Raw genomic sequence first — 19,665 nt, 5'->3', positions numbered from 1 at the left:
CAGATGAACACACCTCTGTAGGTTTGATTTCTCCAGTGTGTGTCCCATATCAGGAAACTGTACCCGCCCTGCTTTCTTAGGATATGCATTTTGATTTGACTGGCTATAGCATCTGTGTTGTAACATTCGATTGGATGGAGCTTGGACGGTTAAACCTTAAGTAAAACCTTTTCTCAAATCCTATCAAGAGCAATGCAAGCAACAGATAAACAACAGAAACCACAGTGCATTCAACAATGCATAACATCACCTCATTCAAAGTGAACAAGATGTGTCTGTTGAAACCTCCGACTACTGTACAACAGTTGTGGTGGTAAATCAGACAAAAAAAGCTTGGGAAGTACTGTAAGCTAGTTATTAAGCTTCATACCTGGAAATCACAACAGAGTAAAACATAATGGCTGCTGTTTGCGTGCAAGAATACAACTATCACTGAAATACAAAGCCACAGTGTGAAATGTGTTCTTCGATTGTTCAGTGTGTGAGATGTTGAGTGGAGTGCAGCTCTGCATTTATGTTCAATAACCATGATGGTGACACCACAAAGAAAAGTGTACTTTACTGCACACGGATATGAGAACACTGCAACTACAAACGTCAGAGCTGCTTCTCCGTCTGTCTCTGGCAAAACCACCTACACTCCATGACTCAGTCTGTGTTTGCTTTTGTTTTAAGGACAACTCGAGCATCTCAATTACTCAGCCAGTTCTCTCGGGTTGTGGAGGATTTTTCGGATATGAATCTGGCTGCAGAGCTTCATGTTATATACATCACAGAGAAAAACAATCTTTTGCTTTAAAGAAAGGCCATCCTTCCTTTCTGATTTATTAGTCATTACATTTGAACATGTTTTTATTTGCACTATGTACATGTTGCCTTCACACAAGATAGGAAAAAAAAATCCCAAAACATGAATTTAATTAAAAAATGTAATCTTCTTTAATTCGGCTTAAGAGCATGACACAGAGAGCACTATCACCCTGGCATTGAGGAATGCATTCAGCAAATGTCTTTGTCACATGGATGTGTACATCAGCTCATCACAATGAGAAGGAAATAACAGCTGCATTGAAACCCACATACTTTTGTAACACACTGCACAATACCAGGTTGCCAAAGAAGCCAGATAAAAACACATCATTTTAATGACAGGCTACATAACACAAAGCATGTTCATCATTATCAGCGATAAAACTTTCCCCAAAAAGATGAAAGCAAACATTTCAGTATAGTTACAGTGATGGTCATGATGTGTGCATACACTGATGTGGGATCAGTAGCTCGTGAGCTACCACTGGGATGACATGTGTTCAGAAGGGGTCTGAGGTCATAAGGCAGAACATACAGAGTGTAGTAACCACTTCTTCAGATGACCAGAAACTCAGTGAGGTGACTCTTAGGGCCTCAAACAAACAGCAAGCAATCAATCAGCATTCAGTTGATCATGGAGGGATGGAGTCAGATGACTGACGACTGGAGGTTTTTCTCATTCAGGCAGCCGGAAATAAAATTCAAACAAAAGACTTCAGTCTTAGCTGCTAGTTTCATATAAAGCAAAGCACACTGGAAACCTCCTCTCACGGAGAACATGGCCAATATTCACTCTTCATTAGCACAACACAACTGACTTACATGTTTATCTTAAAATGTTCACAGGGATGTGTGAATGGATTGTTTACTTTCAGGGTTTGACAGCAACCAGTGACACCAAAAGTGGCTTATTAGTGAAATTAATGTGGTTGTGCTATTTTAGGGCTATGCTCCAGAGAGTACACATTCCTTCAGAAAAAGCCATTACGAGAGCGAACTGTGCACCATAAATGTCAGGTATGACTAATGTAGGACCTGTGCAGGGAAAACTAAGTATGTAATGTCACCTCTTGAGGCTTAACAGCTTGAACCCAGCATCTGCCTGGTTTATAGAAAACACAGACTAAGATCTCAGTAATTAATAAGCCCTTCAAATGAGGAGAATCCGTGAATTTGTGTGTTGAGTGCCTTGTTTTTCGACTTCAGTAAGAATTCGTGAAGTAAACTGAAACGTCTCAATGCTTTATTACCATGAAGCTCTCCCTGTATTAATAGCTGGATTGAGAGATGTGGGTTAAAGTATTGCAAAAAATATGAGACCCTTCACAGCCTGATCAATTTTAATTTAAGCTTTTTTATGATCTGACAAAAACAAGCTCTAAATCCGATCAATCATGCGTAGCAGTACACCGCTGGCATAGCCAGAGTCATGCAAAGAATAATTGATCACAGCTACATTCAAAGCCGTCAGACTGCGACACTTTGTTTGTGTATGTGTGCAGCCCCGGAGACGTAAGGCCCGCCCTTTAATGACATCATCTTCATGGTTTATAACCCCAATGTCCACTGCAAATGGCTGATGCTTCAGTTCACATTTTGTTACAAGATGCAGTGGTTTTGTTGGTTTTTTATTTTTTATTTTTTATTTTTTTTAGGGAGACACTGGATGCCGTTTCCCTTGAATTTCTGACCATCTGGCCAACTCACATCTGTGCTTTACTTCAAAGGCGATAAATGAACATTCCTTAAAGTGAGATTAATCAAGGTGCCTTTAGACAGCAGGGAACATAAAGAGACAAACATAAAAACAAAGCACATTTGCATGAATGTAGGCAAACTATATCTGACAGAAACAGATTTTGTTAGACTTCAGGGCACGCTTTTAATGGATGGACACCTTCTCCGAGGTAAAATACAAGCCTGAGGCTCCATTGAGATTCTTGTAATTCATGCCAGTGCATATTGTTCAGTAAGAAAGAAAATCGCCTCTGTTCCTGTCTCTATGTGATCTTTTTATTCAACCTCTCAGAGTTTAATTCTTTATTGATGGAAACTATTCTATTCAGATTTTTTTCTAAAGTTTCACCAGAAATGAAAGCCCTCTTTTGTCATGATTCAAGAAACTGTGCACATACTGTAGTCATATTCTTTTTTTTAATCTCCCACTGTGAGGCAGTCAGCCCAGAGACAAACGCAGCCCTGGTGTTTGGAGTTGATGAGGGCGGATCACGGTCTATTAAAGACAGTCCTGGTCGGCAGACTGAGATGACAGGTGACTGGACTCCACACCAGGCTCCAATTTTAACAGCAGCTTGAATAACAATAGCATGAAGTTGGTTTAAGAACATGTGATTTTGTGTCGATTTCTAACCATCCTCAACCTCGACTCTTGAATAATGCTTCAGTTCAAGGAGTTATCGCCTCAGTCGCATCGCCACAAAGTTACTGTTGGGGTCTTAGAAGTTAAAAACCAGCCACAAGAGGATGAAGTCAGCGGAGGGTTATGTCAATGGGATTCAAACTGGGCTCCAACATGGAATACTTCCATTACTCAAACCCTGTCCTTGTCTGAACAGAAAAAAAAAAAAACTTTGTCTATCCCCAAATCCCCCCTCTTCTCAACCTCAAGCTTGACCTCTCTCCAGTCACTGTGGCTAATCTTGGCTGACAGAGGGCCTGTAGGGAGAGGAGGCTGGAAAGGAAGGAAGGTGGAGGGAAGAAACTGTACATCCCCAAAAACTTTCCTCGAAGTGTGCAGGAGCAACGCCGTTCCCTAGAGGGGGTTGTTTCTCTTCCTGGGCTCCCCGGGGGTGTGTGGAGGGAAGGTGCGGCTGCTATATGCGTCCTGGTTTAGAAAGGTAGGCAATGAGAGCTACCACCACCCCCACATACACACCAGTGCCTATAGTGATGGAGAGGGCAGCCAGGAACAAAGCCCGTCGGGATGCGATGTTGGCCAGTGAGAAGTCACCTTTGTTCACTGCCTTGGTGGTCTGGAAAAGAAAACAAAAAAAGGTATGAAAAGAGGAGCGTCAGACACAGTTTGGAGCCACCTCAAGTGAAAGAGTGACCCATTTTTTTTCTTTTTCAAAAGAAACATAATTACAGAAGCTGTTTATTATTTTTTTTGTGGCAGTGTCAAGGAAAAAAAAAAGGACACAAGAGTTGGAGGATGGGCTCATTGACAAAGTGGCTCAGTGTAACCCAGGAGAGCTCATCATGCATGGCAGGACTGAGAAATGGCAATTAGTGTGAAAATGTCAAGGACTGGACGTTACGGTCAGGATAAATGATGCATGAGGAAAGCAGATTCATCATCATTTATCATCAAATTAGAAAAAAAGGAACTCCACTATGCAGATTTTTATCATGACCAATCAAGACAAGAAGAAATAAAAAATAAAATAAAATAAAATAAAATACAGTGCATTTTAGTGGTATTTTTTGCTTTATGAAATGCATTCAAGTAAAAATAAAGTAGAAAAAAGGGATAGATAGAGATTCTTTCATGCATCTACACAGCCTTGTTCCATGAAAGGGTATTATATACTTCTTTTTTCCAGGCAACCAATCCATCGTGATGACCCAGTTACCATCCATTTAAGGTTATAGTGCATTTTTACAGCCCACTATAGGCACATATAGATCCTCTGTGGTGCTGTGTTAACTGTTCTACTTAAATAGCAGTTCAAATACCACATAGTGTGAGTGGAAAAAAGAGGCCTTTTTTCTTCTTAATCATTTGAGTCAAACCTCATGTAAACAGCTGCTTAGATGCAATTATTGTCAACAGGAAAATGACACAAGTCTGACTCATACTTTGTGCCTCTCAATTAGTGAGACAATGTAAACAATATTAGACTAACAATGTAAACAATATTAGACTAACAGATATTAATTAGGAAGGTAACAGGTAACATCCTTTGTGCGCGATGCTAAAAACAGCTCATTGTTTCTCGCATTGGTCCATAGATGAAATGAAAACATGGTTTAAAATACAGCAATAAATACTGTTTGAAAAAGCGTCTTTATCTTGTGCATTGTTGATGCGTTTCAAGAGCTAGTGTGTTAAGCTTCCTCTAGCTATTTCACTATTTGTATAGACTGGGGAAAAAAAGCACGGAATAAAGAAGCCTATTTTTATTTGTTGTTTTTTATGCACATCCCTGAATAGAGGTCACAGTTTCAGTTGTTGCAGTGGCATTGTTTGGAATTTGGGCCGGATTTTCCATTTCCCATCTCCATTGTCTTCCCCTAAACAAATTGCTGTTCTTTTTTTTTTTTCAATGTCGTCGTGTTAATCTATTGATTTATTTTTTCCTGCTTGGTGAATTCAGTGGTCGATCGTTCAGCATGTTGCTAAATCCCAGTCATAATTTGTTTGGCTTGTAACACAATTCATCCGTCGGAGTGTTGTGCTGATTGTATGCCGACACAGTTTGAAATGCAGGAGCCAACTCTCTCTCTGTGTGTGTGTGTGTGTGTGTGTGTGTTGTGTGTGTGTGTGTGTGTGTGTGTGTGTGTGTGTGAAATGACCTTCCTTATTCTGTTGAATCTACTCTAATGATGGGGCTGATAGGTGATACGTGTGAATGTAATAAAGCACGGCCATTCCCTCTAAATCTGAAACCATAGTCGTCTCATAAAAAACCTGCCCTATTCATTTTGGATCTGAGCCCAGCTCTGAGCATACAAGGTGATGTTTCTTATTAATAACTGAAGTTAAGAGGGATTGTGACTGCTAGTTAGAAGCAGTACCAGCAGTGGTGAGGTTTTGTATCTGACAGTGGCACTGAACAAAAAACTCAACACTCTCTTTACAAATCCTTGTTTTGACCTTCATCTTTGACCTTCATCTCAACAGAGCTCAAATGAGGTTACAGCAAGACTGACAGTGTAAGAATTTAGGGTTTGTGGACCTGAGACACTGCAGCTACTCACTGAGAGGAGCCGGCTGGTTCTTGCTGGCCCTGTGGCTCCTTTTCAGTGTGCTCTGTGTGGCTGAACTGAAGGGAGAGCCTGAGGTAAACACACACTGAGACAAAAACACCCTGCTGGAGCACATGGACATTCCCTAGAGCTGGAGGATCTCACTGTGAACCTGACCCAGATCTACAGCTAAAAACAAATGAATTTATGTTAGATTATTAGGAGGTGAAAGGTAATTAAACTAATGATTTTGTCCTCCAAAAAACTGGTAATAACAAAACAGCAGTAAGAGTGGATCCTGCAGATTAAGTTAAGTTAAAGAACATATTTTACATGAAGTTTTTATGTCCAGATTTAGATATACTCTACCAGTCAAAGGTTTACACACCATCTCACTGAGTTTTTCTTTATTTTCATCACTTTCTTCATGAAAAAATGGAGACATGAATCTATGAAGAAACACATATGGAGTTATGTTGTAAACACAAAAGAGTAAATTAAAACCAAAATGTTATCTGTCACCTGACATAAACCCAACTGAGATGCTGAAGGCAAAACAGACAACAAGTGCTCAGCACCTCTGGAAACTCCTTCAAGACTGTGACGACCTCAAGCTAATGACAGAATGTCAGTGTGCAAAGCTGTCATCAAGCAAAATATATAGAATAAAGAATCTAAAATATAAAACATTTTCTGCTTTTTTCTTTACTACATAACTGCATATGTGTTGCTTTATAGTTTTGATGTCTTCAGTGTCAATCTACAATGTAGAAAGTAATGAAAATAAATAAAGAAAAACTACTGTGTCCAAACTTTTGACTGCTACTGTAGTTTGTAGTTTTAAGTATCATTTGTATCTCAACATTTCTCTCTACAGTATGAACAGGGTGTCTCTGATTGGCTCATTGTCTGAGTGACACATGGTCAGGCCAATGACAGATTAACAGACTGTAGCACAATACTGTATGTTGGTAACACTCGCAGATGGAAAAACAAATGCAAATGGCGGCTCTCAGTCAGGGCTGACATGAGCCAAACAGACAGTTTGTAATCCTTCAGTGAAAACAAACTCTAGCCACTGGGCTCTGGTGTAGCTGTCAGGCTGTGTAGTGAAATTGGCTTCCTGTCATACAACGATTGTTAATTGCTCACTGATAAAATGGCTTCTATGTGTTTTTCTTGTTATAAAGTTAAGACAAACCAACAAAAGGTTGGATACTGGGCATGGCTGGGGGCCATGACTGTATAGTTATAGTGACATCACTAAAGTCCTGAGGGCTTGTTTTACGGTGCAATTTCTGATAATGGACTGTGTGTATTTCTAGATTCAGAGTCCTGCTACATTTACACTATTTATACAGCAAGTAGACCTACTTTATAATTTAAAAGGTATTCAAATATCACTTTTTACATGAATAATATAATAATGGACCTTTATAAATATGATCACATCCATGATTATTTAAACATTTTTTTAAATAAGAAAATAAAAAACCACATGACTCAGTAACAAACTTTCTCTCTTTTTGAACTTTCCAAAGGCTAGGACTGCACCTGTTTCACTTTATATGCACCTGTTTAGGTTATTTATACAGCTGTATTTTTCAGTTCTATGAATATTTAACATTTACGGATACTTTTTCATCTATACATCTGCCTATTTACATTGCAGTCATGCAGACCAGTAACAGACCACGCGCTTAAAGCTGAACTCCCACATGAAAGTCACTGTCAGTTCATTAGAACAGATGCAAATGACATACTGTATGACAAACAGTGTGAGATGTTCAGCCAGGCTTTTGCCCACAACACTGGAATAATGAGACTGACAGACAAAAAAATACAGCCATGGAAAGCACAGGACAGATCGAAGCTCATTAGTATCTATCCTTCCTGTGCTTGCTGTACTTGAAGCATGACTGTATAATGACTTACTCGTGTCAAGTGGTTTGTTATATTTGTTGAAGGGAAATGAGAATGAGAGTGCACGTTCTTTATTATGATGACTGACCTTTCCCATGTTAGGGTTGACTTTCGACACAATTATTTAAACAAGACCGGGTTTGTTAACCTTTATCCTGCATTTCGGACAAAAATACTATGAGAAAACTTACAGTGATAAATTGGCTGACCGTTATTTGAATGATCAACTATTAGGGGGCAGCCCTGGCATAATCAGTGCAGCCAACTATGCAACTTCCCCCATCTTTAATCATAGCATCATAGCAGCATAGTTAAAATCAAGTTTGCACCTGACAGCAACAATGTTCAACCATAGGTTACATTGTTACAACATTACTTTGACTGAGGTATTCTGCTATTATCTTATAGTAAAGGAGGCTGAAGGCTTTACAATGGCTATTTGTAAAATCATATCCTTGCTGTAAGGCAGTTTTGTTGTGATGGATACGCCTATGGTGCCCTGTGCCCTTATTTTGGGGGTCATGGGCTGAAAAGTTTGGAAACTTCTGCCCTAAACAATGTTTTAAACAAAGACAAAAAACTCAATTTACCATCGATCAGTGATGGCTGTTGTTACAACTAAAAATAACTTAGCGTGGGGTCTTTTCACTTGATTCAAGTGTCTGACTTGTGCCAAGGTTTTACACGACAGTTCTTTATAGTCCAAGACAAGGACGGCTGGTTGAGAGCCAGAGAGAAAGAATCTTTTGACAAATGCTTCGAAAGGTCAGGAAGCAAATCTAGACAAAGGACGTGTATTCATTGTAGGACCTTTAGCGTCCATGTCAATAAAGTAATTATTGAAACAAAAGCACTGTTATGGAGGCCTTATGGGAAATTAGGTTTGAATGCGCTTTCAAAATGAGACACGGCACAATCTGCTTTTGAGGATGTAGTAAGCCTCCTCGCCACGGTCTTCAGTGAGAGTGAATCCTTAAAAGATCATAATGTGACAGTGGACAGTTTAATTCTCTCTACCACTACAGGAGTTGAAGGGCACACGCTCATCATTTCATTTCACCACTAAAAGCATCTGTAATTGATTCATCTTTTTTTTCCTCCTCCACTTCGCACACATAATCAAATGAAAGCATGTTGTGTCTGTCCCAGAGGAACACGTCGCTGAAGGACTAAATATAATAATAACGCTGTAATGCCGTACAAAACAGATGAGAATAACTGGATGGAAGTGTGTATTTGCTTATGCGGTTTTCTCTGTGAACTCCAGCCCTTTGTCTGGCATAGGCTACTGTACATGTCAGTGAGGATTTTTCACTCAATCCCCTTGAGAGAGAAACGGTTAGACAGCTAGTAGAATTTGAGGCCTTATCTTCACAACCTTGACAAAATGATTGAAATGTGGTGTCATAGGAAAAACTGATAACATCTCACACTTAGCTGCATGCAGACTCGTATGGCGGATGTCAATTCAGCCCCCTTAACAGGTTTTTCTTCCAAACAAACAACACATAGAGCCCCAAGTCTCTGTCTTTGTCTCCGGCTCTCTCTCAACCTCCCTCATGCAGACTCACACACATGCAAATAAACTGTTTCACAATAATTAGCTCATTCATTTTCACCCATTATGATGACTTGTATGCCATAAGATAACTTCAGGGGAGTCTTATTTGCATAATTGTGAAAGGAATCACTGCCTCTCCTCAACTCTGCACTTCCCAGCACAGATGTCTCAGAGCTGAGAGAAACATTTATCAGCATCTCTAAACAAAACACTCACCCTATTAGTGGCAATAATTCAAACTCAATTCTGCTTCCCAATCAAACGCTCAACGCTAATTTCCCCCAGATATTCATGGTATTCCAGTCATTATCGGTTGACTGTGCATGTGTGTGGGTGGTCGACGCTAAATCCGTAACTATGCAGGGGTATTTACCATAAAGACGTTCCACAGTATTAAAGATGTAGTCTGTAGGCAAATAGGATACAAGCCATTTCAATCGGCACATGGATGCCTGTGTCTGTGTCTGTCTGCTTGGGAAGCCATGCAGCGTCTCTCTCTCTGTGCGACTGGGTCTGACCTTCCACTGGGACAAAAACACTATTGATCTGCCGTCCACAGACTCTATTAAAGTTGCTAACCTGTTTGTTTGTAAATGTCCTCCGAGTAAGTGGAGAGGCTGATGTGCTATCATTTCTAACTTTTCCTCCCGGCTCGTTCCGCTGCCCTTGTCAAATCCCATAATGCATCAGCTTACACTGTCACGGTAACCACTAAAACTGTGTGGTTTAGAGGAAAAGGTTTGAAGCAACAAATCCTCCAACAAAAAAATACCTATAAATTGGCATAAATGCAGTTGCTTGACAGATAGGATGACACAGGTAAATGTAGCTTTAACTAAAGCTAATTGTGTTGCTACAGTAACAGCTGAGCTCTTGTCTCTGCACACCGGACACAAACCCGTTCCATAACCGGCAATCGTTTGTTTATGACAGTTAAGACTACACAGATATACACATTGCAATATTGTATATGTTATGTAACACTATCCACCGGTCCATGTATTGAGTTTTGACCAGCTTTGTTGTAAACAAATGCACATGGCCAGGAGGAGGGTTAGAAGAACAGCGGAAAAGCGACCAGACTTGCATAGTTCCTCTTTAATTAAAAGCAATGGTTCTTTGCCAAAATGTTACTAAAACTATCCCTTTAAGGCTTTTTGCTTCAACTGTAGCTCCTGCAATTTAAATTTACTTCCATCCTGCCCAGACAGTCTCTAGAGATCCCTATTTCTTCTTCTCAGTGCAGACAGCGAGGCAGAGGTATACGTTCACACACATAATCAAATTTCAACTCATTTTCTGCTAAAAAACTGGCAATATCTTTGTGTTAACTCCTGCAGAATTAATTCATTTAGTCGGGAGGGGGAGGGGGGTCCTGAACAATTGAATGAAATGAAGACCAGTGAAGTGGTTTATTGAGCTATAAAATGAAGCGATCCTGGACTCCCACCATATCTTTTCCTGACAGCTCCTCTGGACGGCACCTTCTAAAGGAGTGAGATTGGCAGAAAAGCCATCCATCCCTAAACACAGCCATCACTTCCCCATAATTACCCAGGAAGAATCAAATTAGCTCCTGACAAGATAATTCAGTGACTGCCTTCATCTGGCTCGGACCACTCGTGCCCACAGATAAGACAGCTAAACGCTTGAGCTTTTGATAAGATTTTATAGTCAAATGAGGAGCAATTTACCGAAAAACCTTGTCGGCCTCTTACGTAGCATGCCTGTGCAGTGTGTTGACATGTGCTTTTAAACATACACTGTATATGCGTGAGTTTGTGTGTGCCACTGATGGCCTATTAATGTTTTTTTGCCCTTTCAAGTTGACGGTGCACTTAAGGGTTAGCCTGAATTGATTAGCAGCAGGAAAAGTGGCGATCATTGTGCTCTTTGCTTGACTGACACACCATCATCAGAGTTGTTTCCTCCAGAACTGAAGAGGGGAAGGAAGTCCAATTGGAATCAATTAGACAACCATTATGTGCAGTTTTCCGATGTTACTGGCTAAGAACATATCGGCAAAAGCTTCAGCAATAACAGCGTTCCTTTGTCACCCTGACCGATCGTTGTCTTTGGAAATAACTGTCTGTACATTACACATTGATTCCCGTTGTTAAGAAAAACTCCTAATGTTTAAGGTGGGTGTTGAGGTTAGGATTAAAGGTCAATCTTAAAATGTATGATGTAACTCTCCAGAACACCACATCTTTACATCAAAGTATAACACTGGATCTCTCAAGTGCCGTGCCTCAGTGTGTATACTGTGGATTGCCAGCCCATTACCTGTTTAGGATTATATGTTTGCATGCAGTTTGTATCCACAAATTCACTTTCCAGATTAAGCAGCAAAGGGACTATTTAATGTGCCCCATCAAAACCTCCACTCACCTGGAATTGGGTTCAGCTCCATTCCAATTAAAAAATGCCACTTGTTCAAAGGGCTTCTCTCATCCTTGTATTTTCGACACCTCCGTTCTTGGAGTCTACAGCCTTGGAGGTGATTTATATACTTTTCCTAAAGGCACCTTTCAGTCTGTTTACAGAGCATCAAGCAGCCATTACAGTTTGGCCTTGAGTTATTGATGGGCGCCTCAGTGGAAAGCGGCCTTGCGTGGGCGGAAAGCAAGTCAACTGTCAGTCTTTTATTTTTTCGTGTGATAGCCCTTAATCTCTCGGTGATGAGTCACACACAGAGCTGGGTATATGTGCTCGTGTCTTTATGTGCTTGCGTGTCCGCAAATGCGTAGAAATGTGTGCGTATGTGGCTTGATGCCCCTGTTTTATGTCAATCCTCCACAAAGAGATGTTGCATCATCCATGTGTGACAAAACCACAACTTCACAGGCCTTTGTCTGGTGTGCACTCGTTTCAATATGTGTATATGTGTGTCAGTGTCCTCACCCCCTGTGAGAAGTAAAAGGCTGCAATCCCCAGAGGCCAGAAACAGCAGAGCATGGAGAAGATGGCCAGGCCGAGGTGGTCTCGTGGAGGGACGACTATGAAGTTGTCCTCGCTCTCACTGTCGCTGGAGCAATCCGTCTGCACAGAGAACAGCAATTCAGGTCAAAACACGCACACACATTTTGTGCCATTTTTTTGTTTGATGTGAGTTATGTTTGTTAAGGGTGGTGGGTGGTGGGTGGGGGTTAGATTTATGTGCATAAAGCATCTTAGCAGCCAAGACAAAGTCATGTCTCAAGTCTGAATCTTCATATTATCACACAAACATAAAAGTCTGAATCTCAGCTAACAAATGCAGAGGCGTATTTTCAAAAAATGGCTAAGCATCAATTCACAGTAAACAACTTCAAATTAATTTCAACTTCAGAAAAGATCACACTGTGCTGTTGGCAGCTTTTACTTCTCTGTCAGTCACTAACATGTCATATCCGTACAATACCCAACAGTATCCGACAACACCCCATGGGGATAATCGTGCAAAATAAAAGTTGTAACAAGTAACTGCATCGATTTACTACAGTTTCTGTAAAGGTTTGATCATTTGTGAAGTAGCTCTGCAGACAGACGGGAGGATCGAGGCAGATTTTGCTGAGAAAACTCAAACAGTTTTTGTTTTGTCTGTGAACAGGTTGATGTGATTTTCGAGTCGACTGGGTGGGGAAAGAGTCTGCTTTCATTGAGAAAGAAAAAGGCATTTGTGTAATGGGAAACAAAACACAGGCGAGTCGCCACACACAGGATCATTTGCTTCCGCGTAATGTCACAGCTCGTATTCATGGACTTCTTGTGATGGCCCATTAGTTTCTCATTAGTTTCGAGATATTCAGATTCCTATATTTTAGCATCTAAACAACAGATGGCATTAAAAAAAACGTTACGGTTGAAAGTACTCTTCATTTCAGATGTGAAATAGTTATGAATCAAACGCACCTCCTCCCTAAAGCTTTATGAAACTATTTCACGCTCCATGCAACATTCCTCACACGGAAGTGTAACGCCTTCAGCAAAGGAGAACACACGCTCATACATCTGCATACTGATTCTCAGCCCTGATCCACATCAGAAAACATCGGTGCGCTTTGCACTTCTAAAGTACGTTTGTTATGGCCACTTTAACCTCTAACATACAGATACACAAACAATCATTTGCAGTTGATTTCCCCCTACAACAAAGACAAGACTAGGATTAGAGATTTATTTTTCCGCTGTGACTGTGATGAAAAGAAGTCGCAGATTGAGGCCACGGTTTCTATAAGAGCAATTAAGCTGCATCCTTCACACATCATCCTGTTTGAGGGATGATCCAGCATGCATGGTGGGACATGGAAAATAAATGAAAATAATCAAGGTTAACAATATGCGGTGGTGTCAAAAATATGAATGAGTTCGATGTTAAAATGAACATTTCAATCAGAGATGAAGGAAATCAGGCGAACAACAGGGACATGGAGGAGGGCTGGAATACACACTGAGCAGTGCTCAACAAGACAGTAATCTGATGAAGGAAGCGCCCCCTCCACCCCCGTTCTTTTCCTGCTTTTTCAGCAATGTGGCATCTTATCGCCATATAATCCTTCATTTGAAAGTATTTGCAGTGGGTTTATAACTCAACTAACTTAATCCCTGTATGGTTTCTTGTGGTTGTACTGCAGTGTGCCTAATGAGTTTTGGACGGTTATTTAAAATCAGTCAGATTACAGTGTTATATATTCTATTTTTGACATCGTACATACGTATGGGCCAATTCTTTCCTCCAGGTGAGCTTTCCGGATTGGATTGGAAGCTCAACTGGGATAGCACATGTTGTCAGTGTCAGATGGAGTTGTTGACTTTTCTAGGACTGGTGTGTTGACATTTCTGACTGACTCGCGCCAGGCTCATGACTCACTGCAAACTCCCAATGAGGCAAAGAACTGTTTTTCTTTTATAAGTTATTTATTACTTTTGGAGGGATTTTACACATAGGATGACAGGAAATGAAGAAGAGAGATGAGGAACAACCCAGGGGACACTCTGGCTGATAGTCAATGCCAGAACCTCAAGGACACCTGGGGGTCCCAAGCTTTCTAAATGTATTTTATCATTCTGCATTTAAGGCTGTGCTGTGCTCTATGATAAACATTACTAGGTAATTCTGTATTAGGGTCAGATTAATATAAAAGCATGTTTTTGTGCATGAATAATTCAAATAAACAAGGGCACTATGGGCTACTCTATTAAAACCTGCAATTTGTGTTATATGAGTGTTTTATTTCAAGAAGAGAGAGTGCACTTCACTGGTGTTTGCTTTGTAGTAAAAGTAAATTACTCCAGCTAAGTAAGTGTGTTGGGAAAGCATTTGCTTTAAGGGGTGAAACAGTTTTCAATTAATTTTCATAACACACACCCCTTATAGTCCTGTTGAATGATTGATGATAAGGATTAGTGAGTGGGTGGTTGTTATGTGTGGGGGCCCTGCCCACTTATGGTGGAGGCAGCAATGGATTGATTTGTCTCCAAAACAGAAGGAAGGAAGGAAGGAAGGAAAAACAATCCAACTCTAAATGTGAAAGAATACCTGCCCCGTGCTCTGAAAGACAATGCCACTCTGTTGTCAAGCTGCACTAATGAACCTGTTAAAGGCTGTGAGCTCGACATGATCGATATGTTTTCATTTTCTTCATAATGCAGCACTGAGGCAGAAAAGGTCATAACACATGAGCATAATGCATGCCTACATTTCGCATAATGTCATTCTGCTGGCATGGCCTTAAGCAAGCGCTATAGTACAATCTCTGCAGAGACAGCCCTGCTCTGCTCTATGCCTTACAGCTCACTGACAATATCTGCACAGCCTTCTGGCTGTTTGGAGAATGAAAACACACATCATCCAGGGATCCTAGCTGTTTGGTTTAGGTTAGGTAACCATGGAGGAGAAAAAGAGAAGTTGGAGAGGCAGAGGAAGTCAGTCAAGCAAGAGAACAATGAGGTCGGCTGGAGGCGGTACAGACCTGCAGACAGGTCAGCGTGCACAGGAAGCTACATGCAGACCTGCCGGCCATTTACAGGAAGGTCATTAATCATCATGTTTTCAAATGGCTGCATGAGACCCAGAGCAAATGAAAAGAGGCCACCCCCACCCCACCCCACCCCCCCTCCATCCCCTGCAAAGCTGTCCCATGCACCCATTATTAAAATGGTGCATTCACACCAATATCTCTTGCTTTTCCTCAAATCTGTGTCATCCAAACTCTAATCAAACTCTCAGGAACCAGTGTTTAAAAGTTACAGATCACAAAACTGATCCACGGGCATTTGGATTCAGACTGCAATTTCATTTAAAGGCAACAGAACTTTGTTTACCAATTTTCCACCTGACTTTTAACGAGCATGTGCCTGTGTGTGTGTGTGTGTGTGTGTGTGTGCATTGTCATTCATTCACCACCTCCCCAGCACTAGAAAGTCCTAATGACTATGCATGTTGGTGCTGCTAGCTGAGCTCAGATATGTCTTGTGGGGCGTAAATCCTGTCAACATGAGGCAACAGGCTGACAGGTAACGAAGAGCTAATGGATGGTTTCACCACTCTGCCTTGACAGCATAACCAAAAGGAGGGCTTGTGTAATTTATCTGTTGCCAAACTGCCTCCACAACTTACAGGAAATGTGTCCCTGTCCACTTTTTTTTACCCCCCGTTCACCATTCTTCCCACCTGGACGTCTGTGTTTGGACCTTTGTTCTTTTCTCCTATTTTTCTGTCAAGTGAATGTCTCATACCGTGACTCCTGGATGCAGGTAATCAAATTAAGATGGTGTGTGGGTGAACATGATTTTCAACACCCTATAGTGTGAACAAAGTCTCACAGGCTGTCATATCATTTGATTTTCTTTTTATTTGTGATATGCAAAGCTATATTAGAGAGCAAATCAAAGTAAGCACTGCAGCGTGGGGATGATTCCTGATGGCAGGAAAATAAAGAAAGGAAGAAATGTACTGTAAGACCATAATAACTATCATATTTTAACTGCACATTGTTATCTATATTTTAGTTAGAGGACTCTCCTACGTACCATCCATGTGTCTCCACTTCATTATTATTTTACCATTCAAATAAAACAACAATAAAAGCGCAGCTATAACTTGTTGTCCTTGAGGATATACTGTATAAAGATCAGTCATTCAGTCTCGCTTTCCCATATATTATATTCTTTGACGCATTGGAATGCAGATTCATGGTATGAGAGCAGACTTTTTAATTAATGCCATGAGCCCATATATGAAAAATGTAAATGTATCATTTCCCATTGCTATGTTATAGAACACATCCAACATAATGAGTCCATATAATCAAAGGTTGTATTTATGGAAAAAATAAAGATGAGCAAGGACGCTTTTAGGGCTCAGTAACAAAGCAGCATGTTTGAATATACAGTATAAGGAAAAAGAACAAACTCCATGGCACAAACACATCACAGATGAAAAGACACAGACCACCCTGAATCAAATTAAACCACCCACAGAAATTAACATTGTCTTCCTCAGCCATTTTATGATGCAAAAGCCAGCGGTTGAGATTACACTAGTTAATTGCTTTACTGTGCGGCTACACAAAGGTATAGAGGGAGGTCTGGATATGGAAACAAACTACTTCACAACCAAAGGGAATTCAATTACTTGGCTGAATGCATAAGCAAAGTTAATGAGCAAATGCCATTAAAAAGCCAATACAGCACAGAATGACATTTTCAGCACATTTACAGTTAATACGTATTCAATGTTAATCACAGAAACTGTGCAGGATGTTTTCTTATGATATCGAGTCTCTGCAACAGTGTCCTATATGTCCAGAGGAAAACATGCTATCTGAGAAGGGAGCAGGCACAAGTCATTAGGAGCTTTGTGCTCTTAATAGTTCCCTGTCATTTAATTACACTTCTACTAAAGACAGTGCATGTTCACTTTGCATAGAGTCATCTGCAGGTCATCTGGGCCGTAACACGGCACGAGCCGCATCCCCTGCATCCTAATGTAGCATCAGTGCAATATACACTCGGTCTGTATCCACACCAGATGGTCATATTAAGTTATGCCAGGGCAGGAGCCCGCGGCCCCAGATGTGACTGTGGTGAAAGGGGTTATAATTTATCAGGCAGTGTGATAGAGGGCCACCGAACAGGATGGCTGGCAAAAAAAAAAAAAAAAGAAATAACAAACTTTACCGCACGGTTAATAAGACCCTGTGATTTACAAAGTGCCCGGGCTCTGCAGCCGCATGAGGTCCGCCACAGTCAGGAACCTCAGAGGGACACTCAGTCACAGAGTGTGTGATCACAATGATAACAGCCTTGTCATGATGCAGTGCACTGAAACATGCAATACAGTCTTTGGGGGTGGGGTGGGGTGGGGTGGGGTGTATACTACCTGTGGTGAATTAATGAACAGAATATTTGTTATTTTTCTTTCCGTTGCCCCGTGGCCTCTTGTTGACAGGTGTGCAATTTAGAATGGTGTAATGAGGCTACAACAGGGAGACGCTACACATCACGCTTAGTATTCACATCGTGCTCTGTGAGCAGGTAGAAATACACAGGAAAAGCTGGGCTGTGGATAAAAAAAGCAACAAAAACAAACACTGATTAAATCTAACAAAAATAATAAGAAATGATTGCCCTGTGAAGCCAGAACACCTCGTGTATATCCCACAACAATGGAATTAATAATGTGCTTTGTATATTTCAAAATAAAAGAGAAACAGTCTTTGACAAAAACTCAACAAAAAAACCCTGCAGTAAAGTAGTGACTGGATCAAAACATTAAAATATTAGCTTTTGGGCTGCATGCTCAATCAAACCAAATCTAGAAATCAAACCTGCAGAGATTTCAGCTGTAAGCGACACCAACACCTCCCTACATGTTGAAGATGCATGAGGCACACTGCAGCGCACCGCTCTGTGACTGTGATCGCAGCTGCTTCGGAGTGAACTGTCTTGCGTCTATAATTTAGCGAGTAAATTGATTGGCCTGTGCTCGGCAGTTTAATAGAGACTATGACAAGGCTGGATTACATATTCACAGCCAATCAGAAGGTGTCAGACTGGACCTGCCAGACTAATGGAGGGGGACAGAGTGGATATAAACTCAGTGTCCCTGAGGCATTGTAGCGATTACAACATCAGAAAAAAGAGACTTATCTCCTCTTAGGTTGTTTTTGTGTAAAAACCATCTAAATCCATCTAAATCCAACAGACTGATGGACAATCATTATACTGTATGTCTGTCCATGAAAAAAAACTGCTCAGATTTGTAACATGTAATCATCCCCCAAAGGGCTGCTATTACTCAAACTCATTGCATTACAGAAGCATCTTTCTCATTATTCACTTTTTAATACCCTGAGCTGTCATTCAGGCGAGGATTAAAGAAGTACCAGTGAATTCTGGCTGAGAGACAATAAAGTGCTACTTAATTCTTATTTCAGGAACTTCATTCCAAAAAAATAAAGAATAAGGAGAATATTTTAATATTCTCTGTAACAACCACATGTTTCAGTCGAGTCCTTTTAGTATTCAGGTTCTACATTTAAATTGCAGAAGTTTATATTCTGATAAAATGTAAATTATATTAAAACTACATTTTCAAAAAAATGTGCAGGTCCAAAGCACAGTGTTTCTTTTTTTCAAAATGCCGACTATATACCCCAATGCCTATTGTGTTTGCCTCGTACACATCCAACATTTCTGTTCAATCAAAAATTAGACTGCATTATGTACAGCATCTGTCAAAAGGACCAGGAGGACAGGATACACTATGAGTCCCAATGTGAGAAGCAGTGTTGGGGAAGCTACTTTGGAAGCGTAGCTTGTAAAACTACATGTAGTTCAGTTCAGCCTTTACAAACTACATTTCTCCAGGGGTAGAAATGTAGTTTGTTCAAATGTAGCTTAGCAACTACGTTTACTCATTATACTCATTTAAATCAGTGTTAAATAAATCAACATGTGGTTGATATGAAACAAAATATAATAGCCTGCAAAACATTCACATTCATTTTTTGGGGTCAACATACTGTAGGTTGACCATAGACATGTTGTGTAATTTAAAGAGAACATGAAAACCCCAATGCCCACTTGTAAATCAGAAATGTAAATCAACAAAATATGTCATAAAAAATACAAAGAGGTCGACATATTCTAGATCGGTGTGTCTGGAGCAACAATGTTTAAAACCATGAGAGTAACTTCAGAGGCACTAAGGCCCAATCCCATTCCTCTTTTTTACCCCTACCCCTTCCCCTACCCCTTGCCCCTCGCCCCTTGAAACGGAGCTACAAGGGGTAGGGGTAGAAAGTCAACCCCTCCGAATTGGGACACCCCTTCAACAGTCACATACGTCATCACGTAGTCTCACTGGCTTTTACGTAAGCTGATGCGGCGAGCTTTTGCCAGAAATCAAATAGCCGTGTACCATATAACTTCATAAAATAAGATAAAACTTAATG

General features: G+C 40.6%; 1 protein-coding gene across 1 annotated transcript in view; it reads right to left on the bottom strand.

Moving 5' to 3' along the window:
• Positions 1-788: 788 nt before the first annotated feature.
• The window catches only part of syndig1l (synapse differentiation inducing 1-like), a 40,749-nt gene continuing 21,872 nt past the window's right edge, over positions 789-19,665 (bottom strand). Inside the window, exons 3-4 of the mRNA XM_085770902.1 lie at positions 12,128-12,265; positions 789-3,803 (exon numbers count right to left, since the gene is read on the bottom strand). Of these exons, the coding sequence (XP_085627028.1) occupies positions 3,645-3,803; positions 12,128-12,265 (297 nt within the window). The 3' untranslated portion in view covers positions 789-3,644. The remainder of the gene's footprint in view (positions 3,804-12,127; positions 12,266-19,665) is intronic.

The sequence above is a fragment of the Trachurus japonicus genome, chromosome 24 (genome assembly GCF_045865225.1).
Source record: "Trachurus japonicus isolate A0001 chromosome 24, Traja_1.0".
Classification (NCBI taxonomy): Eukaryota; Metazoa; Chordata; class Actinopteri; order Carangiformes; family Carangidae; genus Trachurus; species Trachurus japonicus.
Note: the sequence above shows the minus strand (reverse complement) of the source record. Positions and strands in the feature narration are given on the sequence as shown.